We start from the raw sequence: 21,733 nt of genomic DNA, 5'->3' as shown, positions 1-21,733 counted from the left end.
CNACCTCTGTTGCTTGATCTCCGCAAAGCGGAGACAAGAGGGCACATTCCCGGGTTCTTTATTTACAAACCCTTCCCGCGCGCGCCCAAAGCTTTTCCCACGCACGCCTAAGTTTCTCCGGCGCGCGCCTAAGTTTCTCCCGTGCGCCAAAACTGTTCCCGCGTGCGCCAACCTTTCCCGCACACGCCAACCTTTCCCGCACGCACGCAAACATTTTCCCGCCCAGGAAGATATGCAGCCCAGGGCGCAGGCGCGATCCCGCGCCCGGGAAAAGTACAAACCCACGGCGCATGCGCGATTGTAATTTGAGAAGACCCGGCCCCGTCACCGCCCTGGCCCAACCTCTTCCCCTGCCAGCCTATATAAGGCATGACCCTACACTCAATAAACGAGACTTGATCAGGCTATTTGTCTTGTCTCCATTTCTCGTGTTTTCTTGTCTCCTCCATTCCCACTCCCCCTTCCAGGGTCTGTTCGACTGTCCTGCAGGTCGGGACAGATAATAGCTCATATCTATTGTGTGCTTATTATTTGATAAGTAATGTGTAATCATTTTGTATGCATTATTTCATTAAAGCCTCAGAGTAAGTCATAAAGTGGGTGCTAGTACTATTCCTATTTTACATATATGGGAACTGAGGCTCTGTGGTTAATTAACTTGACCAAGATTGCTAGGAAGTGTGGAAGTAGAGACTTGAACTCAGGTTCTTTAGTCTCAGAAGCAAGCGCTCTACCACTGCACTGTGCTATGTCACACACACACACACATACACACACACACACACACAAACACAAAAGAAGGGAAAAGGAAGAAAAAAGTCATAAAGAGGTAACAGAATAAATTAAATCCCTGAACTAAAATGAAAAATTGTATATTAAAATGCTAAAAGTTAATTTTTAAAAAGGTAAAATGATGACTCTCATACAAACATAAAATTAACATGTGTCAAATATTTTAATTAACCGAGTGAACCACTAGGATGCCAAATATGTTCAAAGGAGAATTCAATGAAACACAGATATATGGGCAATGAGGAATGCTGGAAAGAATTTTCAAATAGATACAAGACTGGTCTATTCATTGTGCAGTAATCAATTGCGTTCCACCAGGCACAATTTCTTTCCATTTGTAGGGACGAGAATGACTTTCTATTACCGGTTTTACATACAGAGTAAAGGAACCAAAAGATAAAAATAGCCTGGAAAGGTGTGCTAGAAAGGACACTCAGTAACTTTTTGTCTAGTTCAAAGTTTTCATAATTTAAAAGTTTTTTCTAGCATATCTAGATTATCCTCTCCCTGTTGCCTGATATACCAGTGTTTAGGGGGTTGTAAGGAGTATATCAGAGATTGCTTTTTCCTACCTACCCTCCAATTTATCCACTACCAGAGGTCCAGCAGAGAGAGAGATAAGGTCAAAGAATGATCATTTCTCTTTGAATTGTCCTAGTGTGTTGGTAATAACTTTCCAAACTAAGATGGAAAATTGGATTCCAATGGCTGTTGTGTCATTTTTCATGAAGTAATTAACAAATGTGTGTTGGATGCCTTCAATATGCCAGAGACTCTGCTAGATGGACAAAGTAGGCATGGGTCCTGCTGTCAGATACTTACAGTATACAGGGGAAAACTTACCTTCCAATAGAGGGCAAATATGCTATTCAATATAACGTACAAATGTGCACTCCACCGAACCCTGTGAATTGCTTCTATGCACATTATGTATTTTTTAGGGCTTACATTATAACCTGTTCAAAACATCCTTTCCAAGCATGGACAGCTTGTCTGCCTCCTTGCTCTTCTTCCCCAATTGTTGAGCAGTTTGTAGCATCATCAGATGAAAAAAACTATTGCATTAAAATTGCCAGTGTGGTTTTTTGCTGACGGCCAAACTATGGGTTTGGCAGCATTTCCCTCCTAAAAGCTTCACATGACTTCCTTCTGTCACCTTTAGAGCTCCTGCAGTGATAAAGGGACATCAACTTGCTCGGTACAGAGAAGCCTTCTGGACTCCTCAAACTGTGCCCTTAAATCGGCTCAAAGACAAACAGGGAGGGATGTTTCTGTCTTTGCCTCTCTTCCCCTCCTTTCCACTCTCTCATCTGTCATCCTCTGTGTGTCGTCCTCATTGCCCTGCCTACTTAGTTCTCATTTGCAAATTTTTTTTTTTTTTTTTTTTTTTTCCCCCACACTCAGATCTCAGGCTGCTTCCTCTAGGGATCCATTTACTCTTTCTTGGCAGCAGATTTTGGAGGTCCCTGCCTTCTGCACACTGATAATTAAGAATCAGTGGGCCAAGAGGCATCTTGTGCAGTGCTGAGCAATTCCCCCCGAATTCCAGGCAGGAGGCAAGTGTATACTGAGGGAGGGAAAGGAAAGAGAGAGACGGCGACCATGACCACATCTGTTTCTTCCTTTGACCTTTCTCAGAAAGGAGCCAAGCCATAATGCTACTGTAGCCGATTGATAGTCATGAGCTCAACTGATTTAAACACTGATGATAAATATAGTCACTTTCCTTCAAGTCTGCCACTGCCTCTAGTATTTCCTTGTTTTGAACACTGACCTCTCTAGGACTCAGTTTCCTGATTTATACAATGACAACATCGTAACAGGTAGTTAGCAAAGCACTTCAGCTTAAGCATTCAGTTTAAAATAAAGCTGTTGAGTTTTTTTAACAGTAAAGTTAATGTTGGTTTCTATAAATGTTTAAGCAGATGTTCAGAATTGCCTATTAAGGAATAGGATTTGAAAGGAGAGAATAAAAGGATTGGTTAGGTATTCTGTCGTTTGGGGAGCTTCTGACTTTTTTCTTTTAAATGAAAGTAAATACCTATATTTACTTTCAAGAGAATCGAACAACATAGGAAGGTCTAAAATTAAAAAAAAAAAAAGTCCCCCACCTACCAACTCCTGCCTGTCTACATTCTCCAGTGTTAACCATTCTGAGTTTATGTCTTTTTAGTTCTACCATTGATTACTATGACTTTATGGCATAAGGTATGTATTTCTGTTTTCTGAATTACCAACTTTGGATATATTGTTGACTCCCGAAAGAGAAACTTCCCTCTTCTGGTGTGACTCCCAATTTTGTTTGGTTATATTATTTCTAGGTTGTTAAGATATGGAATATATCACTGTCTTTGATGCTTTGTCTGTAGATTGCTTCTGAAAATCTAAGTCCCTAAAAAGTCATATTAAGTATAATGATTATATAAATACTCTTCACTATGGAGCCAAGTTGATTCCTTGGACCCATAGAAAAGGAAATGTGATCCTTTTGTCACTGAACTCTTGCCACTCCAAGAGGAATGTTCTAGAGCTGGGCGCCGTGGCTCACACCTGTAATCCCAACACTTTGGGAGGCTGAAGCAAACCAATCTTGAGGTCAGGAGTTCAAGACCAGCCTGGCCAACAAGATGAAACCCCATATAAAATATAAATATAAAATATAAAAATTAGCTGGGTGTGGTGATGCACGCCTGTAGTCCCAACTACTTGGAGGCCGAGGCAGGAGAATCGCTTGAAAACAGGAGGCGGAGGCTGCAGTAAGCCAAGATTGCGCCACTGCACTCCAGCCTGGGGTGACAGAGCGGGACTCTGTCTCAAAAAACAAAAAACAAAAAAAAAAAGAAAAGAAAAAAGTTCTGTATATCAAAAACAGATAAATCTTTTTCCTCTCAGATTGGATCCCTTCTTTCCCTTCATAGTCTGGTTACCACTGTTTCTTTTATATTTCTCTTTTCCTTATATGTTTCCTTGTATGTTGTCATTTGTCATATGTGATTTTAAAATATTTGAGGTTTTTCATGTGTGAAAATATTTTATATTCCTTTATGATTTACAAATTTTGGACTGGGTATAGAATTCAAACCTCAAAATCATTTTCCTTCAGAAGTTGCTTCATTATCTGCTAATATCCTGAGATGCTGATGAGATTTCTGGGATCAGTGTGGTTTTTGTTCACCCAAAGCTAGTGTAACTTTTTTTTAACCATGAAAGATTTGAGGACTTTTCTCCTGATCTCCAGGGTTGTCCAGTTTTGCCATGATGTGTTTAGATGTGGACTAAGGAGCTTTATCCTTTCTGCTTCACATTTAGTGGGCCCTTTCCATCTAAAGACTAGTATCTTTCTTGATTTCTGGGAATTGTTTTTTAATATTATTTATCTATCATGTACATGTCAACTTGACTGTTTCTTTTATGGTTTCGGTTGCTACATTCTCAGATTTTCTCAAATTTACCTTCTCTATTGCTATCTTAGCCTTAAGCTTTGACAATTCACCAAATAAGAGTTTTGTTCACAGGACTGAAACTTTAGGTGGTGCTGTTTGGTAGTTTTCTTCTCTCAGAGTCTGAAACTAGACTCTAAAGTTACCCCAAGCTTTACTCTGTTAACGTTTCTGGCTTCAGTATCCTAAGATCTTTTCTGAGGCATTTCATCAAAAAACAGTGCCAAGAGCTTTAGCCAGGGGACAAAACCCGGTGATATCAACCTCTCATGCTCCAAAGACCCAAGGTGAGGGAAGTGGAACATGCCAGCCTCAGTGATAGCCCTGAGGGCTTCTTCTGTTCCTGGAATTTGGTGATTCAAAATTTCCATTTTACTCCCAAACTCCTTTACAGGGAATCTTTCTTAGCTCTGATATGTAGGGGTTCAGAATAATATGTTCTGGTGTTTTCCATCAATCCAATTCAGTCTGCTTTCTGTCTTTTAGAGTTCCCTCAAAATTTCTCCTCCTATGCTAGCTTTTTAAATATACATGCATATTAAGGTTTTCTTCTGATTTATAACATTTCCTACATTGCTGTGCAATATAAGAAAAGAGAGGAGGTAGATATATTTGCTTAGACCTCTGCTTTTACTAATATTTTTTAAAGAAAAATAATTTTGCTATTTTCATAAAATAATATTATATTATAAAGAAAGTAAGCAATTCAGAAATTTAATAAAGAAGAAAAATGTAAACCATCCATAGTCATTATTAATATGTGTGAACAGTATTGCAGACATTTCTAATGCAAATATAGAGAATAACAGATAGAGAAAAGTACTTGTAGGAAATTTAACAGAAGAAAAGGAAACCGAGATAAAAGAAGAGAAATTGCTAAACTTTAAATAAATGCTTCTTCACCATAAGAGAAATCACTTTCTAAAGGATTCCTCTAAAGTTATGGAAAACATTAGGAAATTTGAATTTTTTTCTCTCTTTGTGATAAAAAATGTTCTTTTCTATGAAAGAGATGAAGTCATGAGCACTCATATCTTTCCCTTCTTCCTCTCCCCTTTGTTAGCTATATATCATTTTTATATTGTCAAAGTGTAAGGTAATTCCCATTGAAATGTGACCAAATATAACAAAACTCCATGTAATTGTTTAGTATTTGTTCTATAATTTGATGGGTTAATTTATAACCATTGGTTTTTAAATTATAGCTTCTTTATTACTAATTTCTTTAGATTCATCTCTATTTATGCAGATTTTTTTGCCACTTTGGTTCAGCATTTTTTAAAGGAGGTCTCATGTGTGCCACATGTCCTGAGTTCTTTCATGTTGACAATGTCCATTTATTATCTTCACAGGTGAATAACACCTTCTCTGGATTTAATCTTTTGGCCACGCTTGTTTTTTCTAAATATTGTAAACGTTGTTTTATTGCTTTCATAGAAGAGGTTAATGACAGCCTGATTTTTTTTTTTTTTTTCAGTTTTTAGGTGATTTATTTTTCTGTCTGGGTGCTCAAGGAATTCATTCTTTATTCCTTAAACCCAAAATCTTTAGCAGAATTTGTTTCTGTATATTTTGTAATGCATAGGAACATTACTGTATGAAATGTTCCTATGACCCTTATGTGTTTTTTCTATCAGCAAATTGCTTTTTTATTTTAATAAAACTTTCTTTTAATATACTGAGTTAGTTTTCTATTCTATTTTTATGTCATTCTGAGACATTATGCTACCTCATTTTAATCTACATTTTGTCTGTTAATTTCTTGGTACAGAAATCAGTTTGCTTTTTTAAAATCTGCACTTCTTATGATTATCTCAAACTTTTCTATTAACAGCATCGTTTAAAATGTTCAAATATTCATACACAGAGGAAATGAGTCTAAATATAAGGAACAAAGAATAATAACTAAATGAACTCTCATATCTCTACAACCCAGCCTAAGAACTAGAATAATATTGCTATATATTAAAATTCCTATATATGAATACCTCTCCTAGATTCCATGCTCCTCTGTTCATTCCCCAAAGTTACTAACATTTTAAGTTTTATCTTTAGCATAAGAGTTTTAAAAAATTATACCCTAATGAATACAGTTTACTTTTGAATATGTTTGACCATTTTTATAAAAGAAATCATACTATATATTCTTTAGCAACCTGTTTTTTTCTCCTTAAAATTCTGTTTGTGAAATTTATTTATATTAATATATGTGCCTTTAGTTATTTCTTTATCACTGTTAAATAATATTCATAGACAGGGTGTGTGGCTCATGCCTGTAATCCCAATACTTTGGGAGGCTGAGGTGAGAGGATTATTTGAGTCCAGGAGTTCAAGACTAGCTTGAGCAGCATAGCAAGACCCCATCTCTAATTTTCAAAAAATAAGTTAAAAATAATATTCATAGGATGGATACAGTACCATTTATGCATTCATTTCCCTGTTAATGACTTGTAGTTTGTTTCAACATTTTATTTTATTACTATCAATATTATATATATTTTAGTATGTATTATCTAGTACACATGTTCAAATTTTTTTTAGAATGTATGCTTCTGAGGGGTGATATTTCCAAATCATAAGTATATCTTTAACTTTACTGAATAATACCAAATGATTTTCTAAAATAGTTACATATATTTGAACGTAATATATTCTCTACCTGGTTGATGGCTATTCTGTAATTATGTCACTTTGCTTCTCAATTTGTTTCCTTGAGTCAAATCTTCCTTTTAATCTGAGTTCTATTGCTTTATCATCTTTTCTTTAAATTCTTGTTTTATTTCATCTATATTCTTTGACTTATATATTCCTTTGCACTTTCTCATTTGATTTGATCCTTGAAATAACACTGAAGAATAGGTACTATTATGATTCCCATTTTATAGGTAAAGAAATGGACTCCCAGGAAATTATGCATCTTGGCCACAGGTCACAGCTAGTAAATGGAGGATCCAAACTAGCAACCGAGGCTTTCACCTCCAAAATGCTTGCTTTTTTCATGCTTTGAGACAGACTATAATTAGGTGTTATATTGTATAGCACAGCCTCTAAGACTAATTCAGCTTCTAAACTGAACAGGAATAAATAAACAACACATCTACAGTACATGTAACTTATTGAAAACCCTCCTAAATGAGACAAGAACAGCAGCATACCAGGTGGGATTACTGCCCTGATCTCTCTTGGCACTTACCCTGGTACCTAAAAGGATGAATTCTGCTGCTACCACCTAAAGTGTGTATGTGTATGTGTACGTGCATGTGTATGCATATGTGTACGTATATGTGTGTGTTTTAAGCAGCCAATACAAGTGATAGGACTATTGACATAGATTTTAGAAACCCAATTTAATAACAAGGAAACAGGATTAAAACAAGAATATGATGTGGGTTTGCTTGGGCCTCGATGATGTCTGAGAAGAGCCTTTATTTGGAATATCCCTCCATCCTGAGCTCTTAGAAAAGGACCAGGTCACACAGGGTAAACCTGTGCAGCAGTTAATGTGGTGGATTGTAGAACCTTGTCCTGTGTTAGTGGACTTTTCTAGCACTTGGAGGGGCATCGTGAAGTTCAGTTATTACTAGAAGGGATATCTGTCTTGAGTTACAGTTTTAGAAAAATGGCAATGAAATGACAGGCTACCCAACGATAATCTATGCTGAGAATGTTGTAAACCGAAGATGAGGGGAGGCAGCAAGACTGACTCAAAGAACTGTCATGCATCTAGACTTAGCTGCCCTTCTGTATTAGAGCGATTGCTGGTTGAATTTATGTCCTATTTTCCAATATCTTTATCAAGGAATTGTAATGAAACCTAGGATAATCAAATAATTATTTTCATTATTTCCTAAAGATTGATCTAGGGAGATGCATATAGATCCAGTGGTGAAAAAAACCTGCAAAGTGTTCTAATAAGTTTGGATGTCTTTAATTTAACCAAGTCAAGAGTTTTCTTTTCTGTAGAATTCCTCAAAGCTATTACTATGCTAATGCACTCTGAATTTGTAAGAGGGATATGTATTACAAAGAAGTTCTAAGTTATTTGATCAGGAAGCCCTTGTATTCATGGACTCCTGGAACATATTTCAAGCAATTTTGCTTTCTTCTAATCATAAAATATTCAAACTAGAAGATGCCTCAAAACAACTCCAGTTTTAAACCCTAATTTTACAAGAAGGGAAACTAAAATTTAGAGACTTTAAGTGACTTCCCCAAGGTCACGTAGCTCTTTGGTGATAAAGGTAGAACTAGAATTTTTATCTTCAGATTCCTGATCTTGTGTGAAACTGATCAAAAATAGATTAAGTCACAAGATACAATGACCGGAAGGCAGGCCTATTTGCTCCCTTCCAGGCATGTGATATGTCCTTCTTTGCCAGTGAAAATAATGAGACCTAAAATTATTTCCTGTGGAGCCAAAATTGCACTTCTGACAGCTCATGAAATCCTCTCTCTGAAACCTTATTACTTCTCTGCTCTCCCTAAAGATTCAAGAGTCTAGGGGTATCCCCTCTAAATTCTGCATATAAGGCCTACCTCACAGATATTCACCTGAGTATCTTACTGTACTGTGCCCTTCAGCAACACTTAGAGAACAGCTCCCCTTCCAGCAACCTGTTGCAAGTTGAGGAGTCTATGGAAAGAGGCAATTTTATATACTGAGGTTACCTGGACATAACCTCATAAGCAGAATTTAGAGAGGGCTTGAAACTTAGAAAAGGGACCACCTTTCTGGTAAACAGTGGGGCAGTGTATATCAAAAACCCTTACCAGCTTCATACCCTTTAACTTTGAAGGAAATAGCAGAAAGTATATTTTCAGATTTAATTGCATTAGTATTTGTCAGTGTACTATCTTAATAGAAATTTGAAATAACCTGAGCATCCGATAATAGGAGATATCAAATAAATCAATACACATCTATTAAATACTGTATAGCCAATAAATTTATGTTATAGAACCATTCATGGAAAGATGTCTAGAACAGAGCTTCCCAACCAGTTTACTGGGTATTGAGATTTTGATGTCCTTTGCCCTCATGGCAGGTAGTCAGGGTCTAGTGTGGCCAGAGTCCCCACTCAAATGTCTCAAAATGCGAGCAGGCTCTTCTTTCACCCAAGTGTTCCATAAAATTACTTGATTTTTAAAAATGTGTGCCATGATGTAAAAATGTTCAGAAAACTGATCTAAAACATATTGCTGGGAAAAAATTATGAAGTATTATTACATTGAGATTTGAGATATACTCCAATGTCTGATTGAAAACATACCTTGCCTATATCTGGAATACTAGTAATTTTATGTTTTGTTTATTTGCATTTCTCTTTTAACTAAAAGTTGTTTGTTTTGTTTTGTTTTGTTTTGTTTTTTTGACAGAGTCTCACTCTGTCACCTAGGCTGGAGTGCAGTGGCACGGTCTCAGCTTACTACCTCCCTCCCCTGAGTTCAAGGGATCCTCCCACCTCAGCCTCCTCAGTAGCTGATTACAGGCATGCTCCACCACATCCGACTAATTTTTTAAACTTATTTTGTATTTGTAGTAGAGACGAGTTTTACCATGTTAGCCAGGCTGGTCTCAAACTCCTGACATCAAGTGCTGGGATTACAGGCATGAACCACCACACCTGGCCCAAAGTATTATTTAATAAGAATAATATAGTAATTTTAATGCTTACATAGCTCTTAATGTATTTTATTTGGTTTGATCCTCAAACACACTTGTGAAGTAGTTACTGCCATCATTGTTTTCATTATATAAATATCATTTTTTAAGTCCATGTTTGAAGCTAGTAGGAACTGGACAAGTTGATGCTGGCAGAAGAAGGTAGAAATAAAATGTATCTGAAAGGTAGAAATAAGAAAATGTAATAACTAATTACCTATAGGAACTAAGTACACCTCCAGGACATTGGGGATTGTGGTATTGATGACCAAAACAGAATCATAGAATTGCAATATTTTACAAAGATTTTAAAGACAAACTCAGGGAATGATTCATGTTCAAGAAGCAGCTGAGTTTTGCTGTTTACTTGTTATTTAGGAGGTGCAAAATTCACTGGGGAAAATGTCCAAGTTATTGTTGAAACTCAGCTGAGAGGACAAAACCAAAGATGTAGTTTGGATAGTCATTCACAATGGAGCCACAGTCAAAGCTGTGCAGGAGAATTGATTCTCCTGGGAAGAATGTAGAGAGAAAAGCAGGACACCAAAAGCTCGAACCTTTAGTCATTGTCTCTGCGGAACTCCCAGGGACTTGACTTCTATGTGTGGAATGATGATAGAATAGCATTCCAAGAGTCGTTGGCAATGGATGAATATTGACAATGGATGACATGTTCAAACAGTTTTCTTTATTATTCCTCCATAGATTAGAGATTACTTGATTTTAAAAAACAAAGACATTTTGTATGCTCACAGAGCATGTGTTGGTGAGCAGCACCCTAGAAGACAGGATTAATGTGAAAGGTATCCTAGCCATTTGAAGAAGTGATCAGAAATTAAGAAGGTGCCACTGAATTATTATTATTATTTTTTAATATACTTTAAGTTCTAGGGTACATGTGCATAACGTGCAGGTTTGTTACATATGTATACTTGTGCCATGTTGGTGTGCTGCACCCATCAACTCGTCAGCACCCATCAATTCATCATTTATATCATGTATAACTCCCCAATGCAATCCCTCCCCCCTCCCCCCTCCCCATGATAGGCCCCAGTGTGTGATGTTCCCCTTCCCGAGTCCAAGTGATCTCATTGTTCAGTTCCCACCTATGAGTGAGAACATGCGGTGTTTGGTTTTCTGTTCTTGTGATAGTTTGCTAAGAATGATGGTTTCCAGCTGCATCCATGTCCCTACAAAGGACGCAAACTCATCCTTTTTTATGGCTGCATAGTATTCCATGGTGTATATGTGCCACATTTTCTTAATCCAGTCTGTCACAGATGGACATTTGGGTTGATTCCAAGTCTTTGCTATTGTGAATAGTGCCGCAATAAACATACGTGTGCATGTGTCTTTATAGCAGCATGATTTATAATCCTTTGGGTATATACCCAGTAGTGGGATGGCTGGGTCATATGGTACATCTAGTTCTAGATCCTTGAGGAATCGCCATACTGTTTTCCATAATGGTTGAACTAGTTTACAATCCCACCAACAGTGTAAAAGTGTTCCTATTTCTCCACATCCTCTCCAGCACCTGTTGTTTCCTGACTTTTGAATGATTGCCATTCTAACTGGTGTGAGATGGTATCTCATTGTGGTTTTGATTTGCATCTCTCTGATGGCCAGTGATGATGAGCATTTTTTCATGTGTCTGTTGGGTGCCACTGAATTATAACAAGTGCATAACACGTTGCACTTAAGATGGGCAAAGGGATTAAGCTACAAAAATACAAAATGGAAGGACTCTGACAGGCTGTATATACAATGAGCAAAAATCTACAAGTCTCAGAGAGGAACAACTTGAAAAGGAATGTGCTGTATGTATTTATGCTGGCAAATATAAAATGTTTATTAGAAAATATGTTTTCAGGCAGTAGAAAGACATAATAATTCAATCACCTTGTCATATTTGGCACTCAGAAGAAATACATTAGAAACATAGTAAATGTATTTCTCTTCAGGGTGCCTCTTTTGAAAGAGTTTAAGTTTATTAAATAAAATATAAAGGACATCAAAGAAAATTAATACATGACTGTAAAATGTACTCCTAAAGAAAGGTCAGTAATCATGGTATTTATTTTTGACATCAAAAGACCAAGGAAAAATTTAATAAGGATCAAGATCATTGGCCTGTGTGCAGTGGCTCACACCTGTAATCCTAGCACTTTGGGAAGCTGAGGTGGCAGGATCACTCGAGCCCAGGAGGTCAAGGCTGCAGTGAGCCATGATCACACCACTGCACTCCACTCTGGGCTACAAACTAAGACCCTATCTCAAAACTAAGCAAAACAAAAAAGATAATTAATCTATGGAAGATCATTGTACAGAGTTGTTTGGCATCTGTATTGCAAGTAGAACAATAGGAAATAAACTGAAGCCATGAATTTAAAAAAATCCCCCTTATATATAAAAAATATATAAATGTATAAATATATAAATCTATATGTAAATCTATATATAAATATATATACAAACACACATACACAGACCACATATACTGGCATACATACACATATATGTGTATGTTTGTGTAGAGTCTAGAAGAGAATGCATCAAAATATTAATAGTTATTATTAGGATTGTAGGTGTTTTGTTTGTTTTATATCTGGATCTTTTCCAAAATTATATGTATTAAACATGCAATTTTTGTGTAGTAAGACAAATGAGTTATTTTTCTTTCAAAGTGTTTCTAGAAACAAATGTTACTTCTTCCTCCTTCCTGTCACATTCTCAGCCCTTAATCGATAAAACTCATTTTTCATAAGATCCTGAATAACAACAGTTCTGGCACCCCATTTTATCTTTTCAGATGCTAGTGAAAACAATCACCTTTCAGACAAGATCATTGTTTTGCCAGGAAAAGCTGAAGACATCTCACTTCCTGAGGCTGTAGATGTGATCATTTCTGAACCAATGGGATACATGCTGTTCAATGAACGGATGCTAGAGAGTTATCTTCATTCCAAAAACTGGCTAAAATCAAATGGTAAGTTGGCCCATTCTTGATTTAAAAAACAGTCTGACTTCTCTGTAAAAGCATTTCTATTGTACTCAATTATTTGTTTTTCTCATCTCATTCTTCCATGACAAATTAACTAGTCTCCAATCATAAGAACACAGGTATGCTGCACAGTATTCAACATGGTATAGAGAGCCAGGGATGAGTTTTGTGTTTTTTGTCCTAGTTCAATCCCTTTGTTCCTTAATGAACTGTAAAATGATCATCTGTAAAATGATATTATTACATATAATCTCTAATGTCCTTTCAAGTGTTGGCCTTCTATAATGTGAGGAACTCTCTGGGGTCTGCTTGTTCTTTTTGACAATTTTTTTCCCTACTGTATTTCTCTCTCTGTCTATGATCACTACACAGTCAAGATAATATTAAATCCAATATGCTTTTTGTGCTTTCCAAGCGACTGCATGTGCTAAGCAATTTGAATAAGTTATTTTATAAAATCCTTATAAAGTCTGAATGGTGAAGGTTTTCAATTTATTTGGGGGGTTAGCCTCGAAGCTAACTTTGCAACCTTCCCCAGGGACATTTGACAATATCTGGAGATACTGGTTGTCACAATGGCAGCAGGGGCTGGGGTACTGGCATCTAGTGAATAGGGGCAAACATACTGTGAAGCATCCTTTGATGCACAGGACAGTCCCCTACATCAAAGAATTATCAGCCCAAAATGTCAATAGTGTATGATCGAGACCTGGGTTAGTGGAGGGCATTGTTATGATCCCATTTTATAAAGAGAAAACTGAGACTCAATGAGGAAAAGTAACTTGGCAAGAACAAACATCTAACAATTGGCAGGCCAAGAATTTGAGCCTACATCCATCTGACCCTGAAGCCTACACTCATGACTTTGGCACACACACTGGCTTTCCACTCTTCACCAGAGAAAGGAGACCCATTCCAACAGCAGGTGTTTCCAATTAAGACATGGGTGATAACTGGCCAATTTTAAGTTGCATCTTATGAGAATTTCAGCTCCTTACCCCAATTGTATTTATCTAAATTACCAATGTTGTAGCTCCCTATCTTGATGTTCAGTGAAAACAAAATAGTGAACAACCGTGCAACTCATACATACCAACATGCATTTAAGTGAAGTTTGAAGCTTATAATTTCCTACATGCTTCAAAATTCAGAAATAGGCAGTGAAAGAAAATTCATGTATAAATAAATAAATAAGCTCAGGCAAAGTATACCTGATGTCAAGAATTTCATTAGCAATCTTGCTGTAAAACAGCTCAGGATGCTCTTGGAAGCCTTGTGTGTATGCGATAAAATTGAACTGTGGGAGATGAAAGTGAAGGTACAAAGTGGCTTGGATTTCCTCCTCAATGCCCCAGGAAGAATTTGTATGGTTTTTTTTCCTGGACTTTTTCAAGATGGTTAGGTGCTTCTATATGATGAGATTTATAATGTAGTTAATTAACATGTATCACCTGAGCCCCTCTTAAGTTCAGTATTTAGATAATATCTAGGTATCTTCCCTGGATATTTGAAATGAATATGACATTTTATACTGGGCTATATATCTTTAACTAGACAAGTAGAAATGAATACTGATTTTATTGGCTTTCTAGGCTATGTCTTCCTCAGGGAAGGGTGATTGATTTTTTTCTAATTATTTATATATTCCATCAAAATAACACATAGTTTAAAACATCAATTAATAATAAAAAGGCTTATAATGAAAAATAGTAGCCTTCTGCCACATCTCTTTCTATCATCAGACTGCTCCCCAAAGGCAACTGCTCTCAACTCTATCTGTTGTTTCTTCTATTATTTACCTACATATTCCTATCTAAGATGATTACATTGCTATTCTCGTCACCCTCTGCTTGAGAATTCAGCTTTCCTGAATAGCAGCTCCTTCCTTCCTGATGCACCTACCCCACCCCCATCCTCTCAATGTATTTAGATAGGTCCTCAGTTCCTTTATCCCAACCCTTAGGGCCCGATATGTTTCAGAATTCAGAATCTGAAGGACTTTTGAAAGTTAATATGATCACATACCATGTACTACTTAATTCTCCCAGTGGGATCTGAGGCAACACTCTGTAATGAAACACATTATATTCCTGCAATGAAACATAAGAATATTGATACCAAGTGGAATAAATAAAGACTACAAATAAACTCTCATGTTAGTTCAGGTCAGGTTTTGCCATCAAATGATGCTGCTGCAAACTTATAAAATTCTGTTGCTTTTCAGATCTCAGAATTTAGCATAAAGAAATACAGGCCTAGATCATTATTTGGTTAAATCAAGAATCAACGTTTACAGTGTTATGATGTAATGTAGCTATTGTTGAATACTGAGTCAGATGGTAGAGTAGATGCTGTATATTTATGTATGTTTTCTCATATAATCTTTTGTTTTTCCCGGAGTTAATTGTCTTGGTTTCTTTTATTAGCTTAGCTTTTATATATTCATGGTTAAGTGTTTCTATGCTCCAATAGATCTGACAGATGCCATCAATATGTGTTCCTCTGTTGTTCTCCTCTATTCAGTAGTCCTCTGGCCTTCTCTAGCAACATGAACTGAGTGTTCTCCAGCCCCATTGCATGACAGCCATACTTTGACTTTCCATCATCATCCTTTTGTCTTCCTCTTTGTTGATTTACGACATCATTTCAGCGAAGGATATTCTCTACCAGCTTCTGCAGAAAAGGAGCTTGAGGAGTTACTTTTTATCAAGTCCTTGTGCTATTATTTGGTCAAGAATTTAACTTAAAACAATTTTAATCAATATTTTAAAGCTTGTGTTTTGGTTTTGTGTTTGGTTTCTGTCTGCAAATCTTGCTATTGAGAAGTCAGTGCCATTCTGACTCCTGCTCCTTTAGAGTAACAACGTTTTCCCCTCTAGATGCTTTTAGTATCTTCTCTTTATTTTAGTGTTCTAGTGAGAATCTTTTTTAAGTTCCTGTGCTGGAAATTCAGTGAATATGTTTAATCAGGAGGCTGATTTTCTTCTGTTCTTGGAATTTTCAAAATATTTTACATTTAATTTTCTCCCCTCCATTTTATCAGACATTCTTGGAATTCCTATTAGGTTGAGGCTCATAACATCATCCTCTAATCTTCCCAAGTTTACACAAGCAGTGATACGTATTACTTCTCTGAGGTTATTTAATATCCTTCTATCATCTTGAAATTGAAAAACCACCAAGCAATCATTATTGTTTTGATACCAATGCCTGAGATTTAGATGGGGACATATGAATTAGGTTATGATCATGCTTTGCCCCTGACCACTTCTGAAAATACCCCAAATAAAATAACCTGTTTTAACAGATATGGAAAGCCACATAGTTTAAGGATGGGGCACTGACTATCAGATGAGATTCCACTCCCTGGATTTTGCTCTATTTGTTAACTCTGTGATACCAAGTAACTTAAATTTCTCTGTTTTCCTGTTTATAAAATGGGCATAATAATAGAACCCACTTTATCTTGGTATGAGAATTATATAAATTAATGCACGGGAAACCCTTGGAAAAGTACACGACAGGGTCATCATAACTGAGAAATTTTAGCTATTTTTGTTGTTTTTATGACAGCGTCTCTGGTGTCTTAAGTCAGCCTTATTTCTGAAATATAGTTAATAGTTCCTCTTTCTTTCATGTGCAATTTAATAAATGGCTATAAAAAGATTTTCCCTAAAATTGCAAGAGTAACAATGCTGATCATCAGGTCTGCCTACTCAGAAAGGCCCAACTTCAGGCATGCCAATCTAGGTGCTCATTTGCCCACTGAAGAATCTACCTTTCCTGTAGTGATTGTGGATGCCAAGAAATAGCACAAATGTGTATTTCCCAGCGTGAAGATTGGCGAGCATCCATAAAAACATAAATCCCAAAAGCACCTAAGAAGACAGGTGGTCGATCTGATTCTCCATGGACAAAGTCCGAGAATGAGAATAATAATGTGATGGGAGGATGGGATTTTGATTGTTTTTAAAGCTAAATTATTGTTACAATAAATAAGAGAATAAATAAATAAATAAATAAATCCAGAATTCACAGGACAAACAGAAAGGGGAAAAAAGCCAGTAACTGAGAAGGCAACTGCCAGGTTGAAAGGCTTGCCGAAGTCTCTGCAAGCTTTTATCATTGTATTGCTTTGTGACTTGCTTTGATACTCTTTTCTATAGCCCCTCTACTCTTCTGCCTAATTTTGTATACTTGCATTGAGACAAAATTATATTTTGTCCTGTCATGTCATAACTGAAGCAAAAGAATGGAATTGGTCTCAGGTGGCAGATGAGTATAGCCTTCAATCAGAAAGCAATAGAAGCTGACTTCTGGGTCTGTTGTGTTTTGCTCATTAGGAATGATGTTCCTGACATTCAGCGACATCCACTTGGCCCCTTTTTCTGATGAACAGCTCTATGTGGAACACTTCTCCAGAGCCAATTTTTGGTAATGTTCTTTTTTCCTCCCTTCCTTTCCCTTCAAAGGAAACCAGAGTTTTTAAAACTATTGCTATTTGGGGTCATATGTGTGTTGTTGGGTGGGGGGAGGCGGGGCGGCAGCAGTGAGGCACCTATCCTGTACACTGTAGAATGTTTAGCAGCATCCCTGGTCTCTACCTACTAGATGTTAGTCACATCTTCCCCCCAGAGTTGTGACAACCACAAATGCCCTCCAGACATTGCCAAATGTCCCCTTGCAGGATCACCACCAGTTGAGACCACTACTCATAAATCAGAGACAGGTGAATCAAGGAGCTGTTCATGCAATATCAAACATCCGAAAAGCTATCCTACTGCTAAAACAACATCCTCCCCTGCTTGCTGCCGTTCACCATCCATTTTTCACCATCCACTTCTTTGACTCTGGGCAATGGTTTCTGTTAGGACTTGACTTTGACAGAGAACATATCAGTCAGTACACCTAATAAATGAGTTGATCAAACCTTTATGGAGTTTTAATTGGCAGTTGGCTTTTGGGCCCACTTCACCCCTCTGAGACTGAGTTTCTTTATGTGCAAAATGGGAACTGATACAAAAGCTCCTGCCAGTTTTAAACCACCATTGCTTCCGGGATTCCTTTCTGAGAACTGGTTTTTACAAGAAGAAGGAAGGAAAGAGAATGGGAGGGAGAAAGAGAGCAGATATCATCTGTGTCGGAATGTTACATGTGTGGGAGCACAGGCATGTCCTGCATGAGGTTCAGGATCCTCAAATTTAAGGTTTGACTATGGTCTGAGGTATACAGGGCCTTATGATACAAAGAGGTCCAAAGTTGATTTCTGGGCTTTTCTCTTTGTAATCATAGAGAAGGGACAGCAAATAAGAGGTACTTTGGTTTCCAGGGCTACTAAGCTCTTTGAGGAGTGGGGTCAAATGGCTTTTCCTTTCTATTTTTTTGGCAAAATAGGCTTTCCTAGCACAGATTCAGAGCATTTTGTGGTTTTGTTGAATCTGCAATTCTGAGATTCTAAGCCACAAGCTTTCCCATGGGGGTGAATGGCTTCTTGGTGTATATATGTGTCGGGTGGGGCAGGGGAATGGTGGGGGAGCTTTTACCTTAATAATCATTGCTCTGTGAGATTATGCTGACCCTAAATGATTACATTTTTATTATGATCTCCTGAGGAAATGCAGAGATGAAAGGGTTACGAATTTTAAGCAGCAGAATAGACCAGACCAACGAACTAGAGGTTTGTCTTCCAGGCAGTCCTTGTGTGACCTTCCAATCATACTATCTGCTGCCATCTTACTAACTTGAGTATATTAATGATCACAGCGGTTTGGCTCAGTTTTCCACCACATACCAACATGCTGCTATTTGTTGCATCTAAAATGAAAACAGAAACAAAATGAAAACATCATCTTCTCTAGATGTCGCTTTCCCAGTCAGCCATGGCCAACTCTCTAAGCCCCTTTCAGCAAAATTCCTCAGAAGGGTTGTCTATACTCAGTGTCCAACTCCCCCCTTCTATTTCTCACTGGAGTCATTTCTCCAAAACCACTCTTTTTGAGGTCACCAGTGCCCTGACCTCCACATTGCTAATTCCAGTGATCAGCTCTCACTTTTCAACTTATCTAATTTACTGGCATCATTTGAGACACTCTTTTTGCTTCATGATCTTTTGATTTTTCTCCTCCCTTGCTGACACTTTCTCAACCAGCTATCATTGTTACTTGTCTTCATAAGCCCCTGATGTTGGACTGCCCCAGGATGCAGTGTTTGGACCTCTTCTCTGTGCAGGCTCCCTTGGTGAGCTCACCCATTCTCGTAACTACAAATACCATCCATAGGCTAATGGTTCCCAAGTGTCCCTCTCCAGTGCAGACATATCTTCCAAACATGGTATTTTCCTAGCAAACGTCCTCCTGGATGTTCCCCCCTTGCAGAAATTTACCATGTGCAAAATTCAACTTCTGATCTCCCAATTTCTACCCAAAACCTGCTGTACTGGTAGTTTTTCTGTCTCAATTGATAACTTTATCCTCTCCATCATTCAAGCCAAGAACTTTGAAGGCCTCTCTTTCTTTGTCTCCTGAATCCAAACCATCAAGTAATTGTATTGGTTCTACTTTCAAAATCTATCCAGAATCACACCAATTTTTATTATATTCACTGTTTCCTCTTTTTCTCAACACCATCATCTCTCATCTAGATTACTGCAATAGCTTCTTACCTATCTATTCTCAATAGAGCCAAAGCCTCGCAGGAGCTTCTCCATAGTCTGGCTCCCAGTTACTCTCTAGCCTCATTTCCTACTGCCATGTTCATTTGGGTCCTGCTTCACAGGCCTGTGTGCTGATTCTCAGACACATCAGGCATGCTCCTAAGTTAGGGCCTTTGCGTTTGCAGGGTTTTTTGTTTTGTTTTGTTTTTTCCTTTGAATACTTTTTCCTCAATGTTCATATGGTCAATTCCTTTAACTCCATAAAGTCTTTGTCAAATGCCACCTTCTCAATGAGATTTACCCTGACCATCTATTTTAAATTGCACCCATGCCATGCCCAACCCTTCTTTTTCAATTCTATATTTTTTCTGTAACAGTTACAGCATCCTAAAAGATATATAACCTGTTCCTATTATTATCTATGGTCTGTATCCCTCTTGATAAAATGTAAGCACTGGAAGGTCAGCAATGCTGTCAGTTTCCACTGGATGTATCCCAAGCACCCAGAACACTGCCTGCCACAGGGTAGGCTCTCAGTAAATGTCTCTGAATGAATAAAAACTTCAGTATGCCCAAACATGCATGAAAATAATTATTAAGATTTTAGGTGATATAGTTCCAGTTTTTCTATCCTTTCTTTACAAAACAGAATCATAAGTACCATTTTATAGCTTGTTTTTTGTTTTTTGTTTTTTTTACTTTCACAATGCTTTGTTGACATGTTCTCACATTGTCTACATACATTTGACTGAAGAGTATTTCTTTTGTGACTCATAATTTATTAACTCAGTTTTCAATGTTGAGTATTAAATTATTTTAATTGCCATTTTAGTCCTATAGATTCCATAACAAACCACACCAAGGTTTCAATATTCTATAAGAATATAGAATCCTATAGAATTATATATCCTAAATTCTATAAGACACAACACTAAAGTGAACATCCTTTCATATAAATTTTGGTGTACGTTCTGATTATTTCCATATGATAAATTGCTAAAAGCAGAATTACTGGACCAAAAAATGTGAAGAAGGAACTTATAAAAAATTATTCTTATATATTGCCAAATTGCCCTCTAGAAAAGTTTTACCAATTAACACTTCCACCAGTGGTATTTGGGAATGTCTGCTAAGTCTTGCCCATACGGGATATGCTTTTTAAAATGCCAATTTGATTTGCAAAAAAAATGGTGGCCCGTTTATTTTTAATCTGTATTTCTTTGATAGCTGGTGCATTTGAACGATTATTTTAGTCAACAAACACAAAATATTTTTAAAAATATATAGTTATCAAAATTCACAGCCTTTGCTTTCCTTCTAATTCCTCTCCCTTTGTAAGGTTTCTGCATTAGTCAACTGGCATTTGGGTCTCTTGTTGCTTTGATCCAGGAAACAGGTGGTGAATGCTTGCATGATTTCTGTCAGAAGAAGCAAAGAAGTGGATATGTACGCTGGGGAGTGGTGCAAAAAATAAGTTTGGGTGAGATCTCTCAGCTGAGAGATGAAGGAACAACTAATTGGCTAAACAAGATCATCAGATGCAGTCAGTTTTCAGTCCTCACCTGATTTTCTTATTATCTGCACTTGACACAGTTGACTCTCTCTTTGCTCCACTTCTCAAGCCTGAACCTGGTTTTTCTCCTACCTTTCTGGCCCCTACTTCTCAGTCTCCTTTGCTGATTCTTCCTCATGGCCCAAATCTTTAACATTGGAGTGACTCCAGGTTTCTTTCTTACATGTCTTCCCCTTTCTGTCAACACTCACTGTCTTACTTGATCTCATTCTGTCTCTTGGCTATAAATACCGTCTTTCTGTCTACAACTCACATAGTTAGAACTCCAGCCCAGACCTCTGCCCAGAACCACAGACTTGGATGTCCAACTGGCTGTTGACAACTACACTTGGATGTCTATTGGGCATCTCAAAATTAACATGCTTAAATGTAAGCTACTGATCCTCACCATCTCTGCACTGCCCACCTTTGCAAAACAAAACACCCCTGTGTCTACTACAGTCTTGGCAATAGCCTTCTAACTTAAATCGTCTTTTTAAACCACAACCATGCTCTTGATGAAACATAATTCAGATTATATTATTTCACTGCATAAAGTCTTTTAGTGGCTTCCCTGTTTCTGCATAGTGAAAGCCCAAGTTCTCATAATAGTTGGGAAGACCGTATATGA

The 21,733-nt window shown here is 37.3% G+C and overlaps 1 protein-coding gene across 1 annotated transcript in view; it reads left to right on the top strand.

Annotated features, from left to right (window-relative positions):
- Positions 1 to 21,733, top strand: part of LOC108520965 (histone-arginine methyltransferase CARM1-like) — a 72,682-nt gene that overhangs the window by 18,105 nt on the left and 32,844 nt on the right. Inside the window, exons 2-3 of the mRNA XM_017860544.1 lie at positions 12,707 to 12,883; positions 17,242 to 17,332. Coding sequence (XP_017716033.1) covers positions 12,707 to 12,883; positions 17,242 to 17,332 — 268 coding nt within the window. The remainder of the gene's footprint in view (positions 1 to 12,706; positions 12,884 to 17,241; positions 17,333 to 21,733) is intronic.

This window comes from Rhinopithecus bieti, unplaced genomic scaffold, assembly GCF_001698545.2.
Source record: "Rhinopithecus bieti isolate Rb0 unplaced genomic scaffold, ASM169854v2 scaffold_55570, whole genome shotgun sequence".
Classification (NCBI taxonomy): domain Eukaryota; kingdom Metazoa; phylum Chordata; class Mammalia; order Primates; family Cercopithecidae; genus Rhinopithecus; species Rhinopithecus bieti.
The sequence above is the reverse complement of the archived record's forward strand: the minus strand, read 5'-3'. Positions and strand labels throughout refer to the sequence as shown.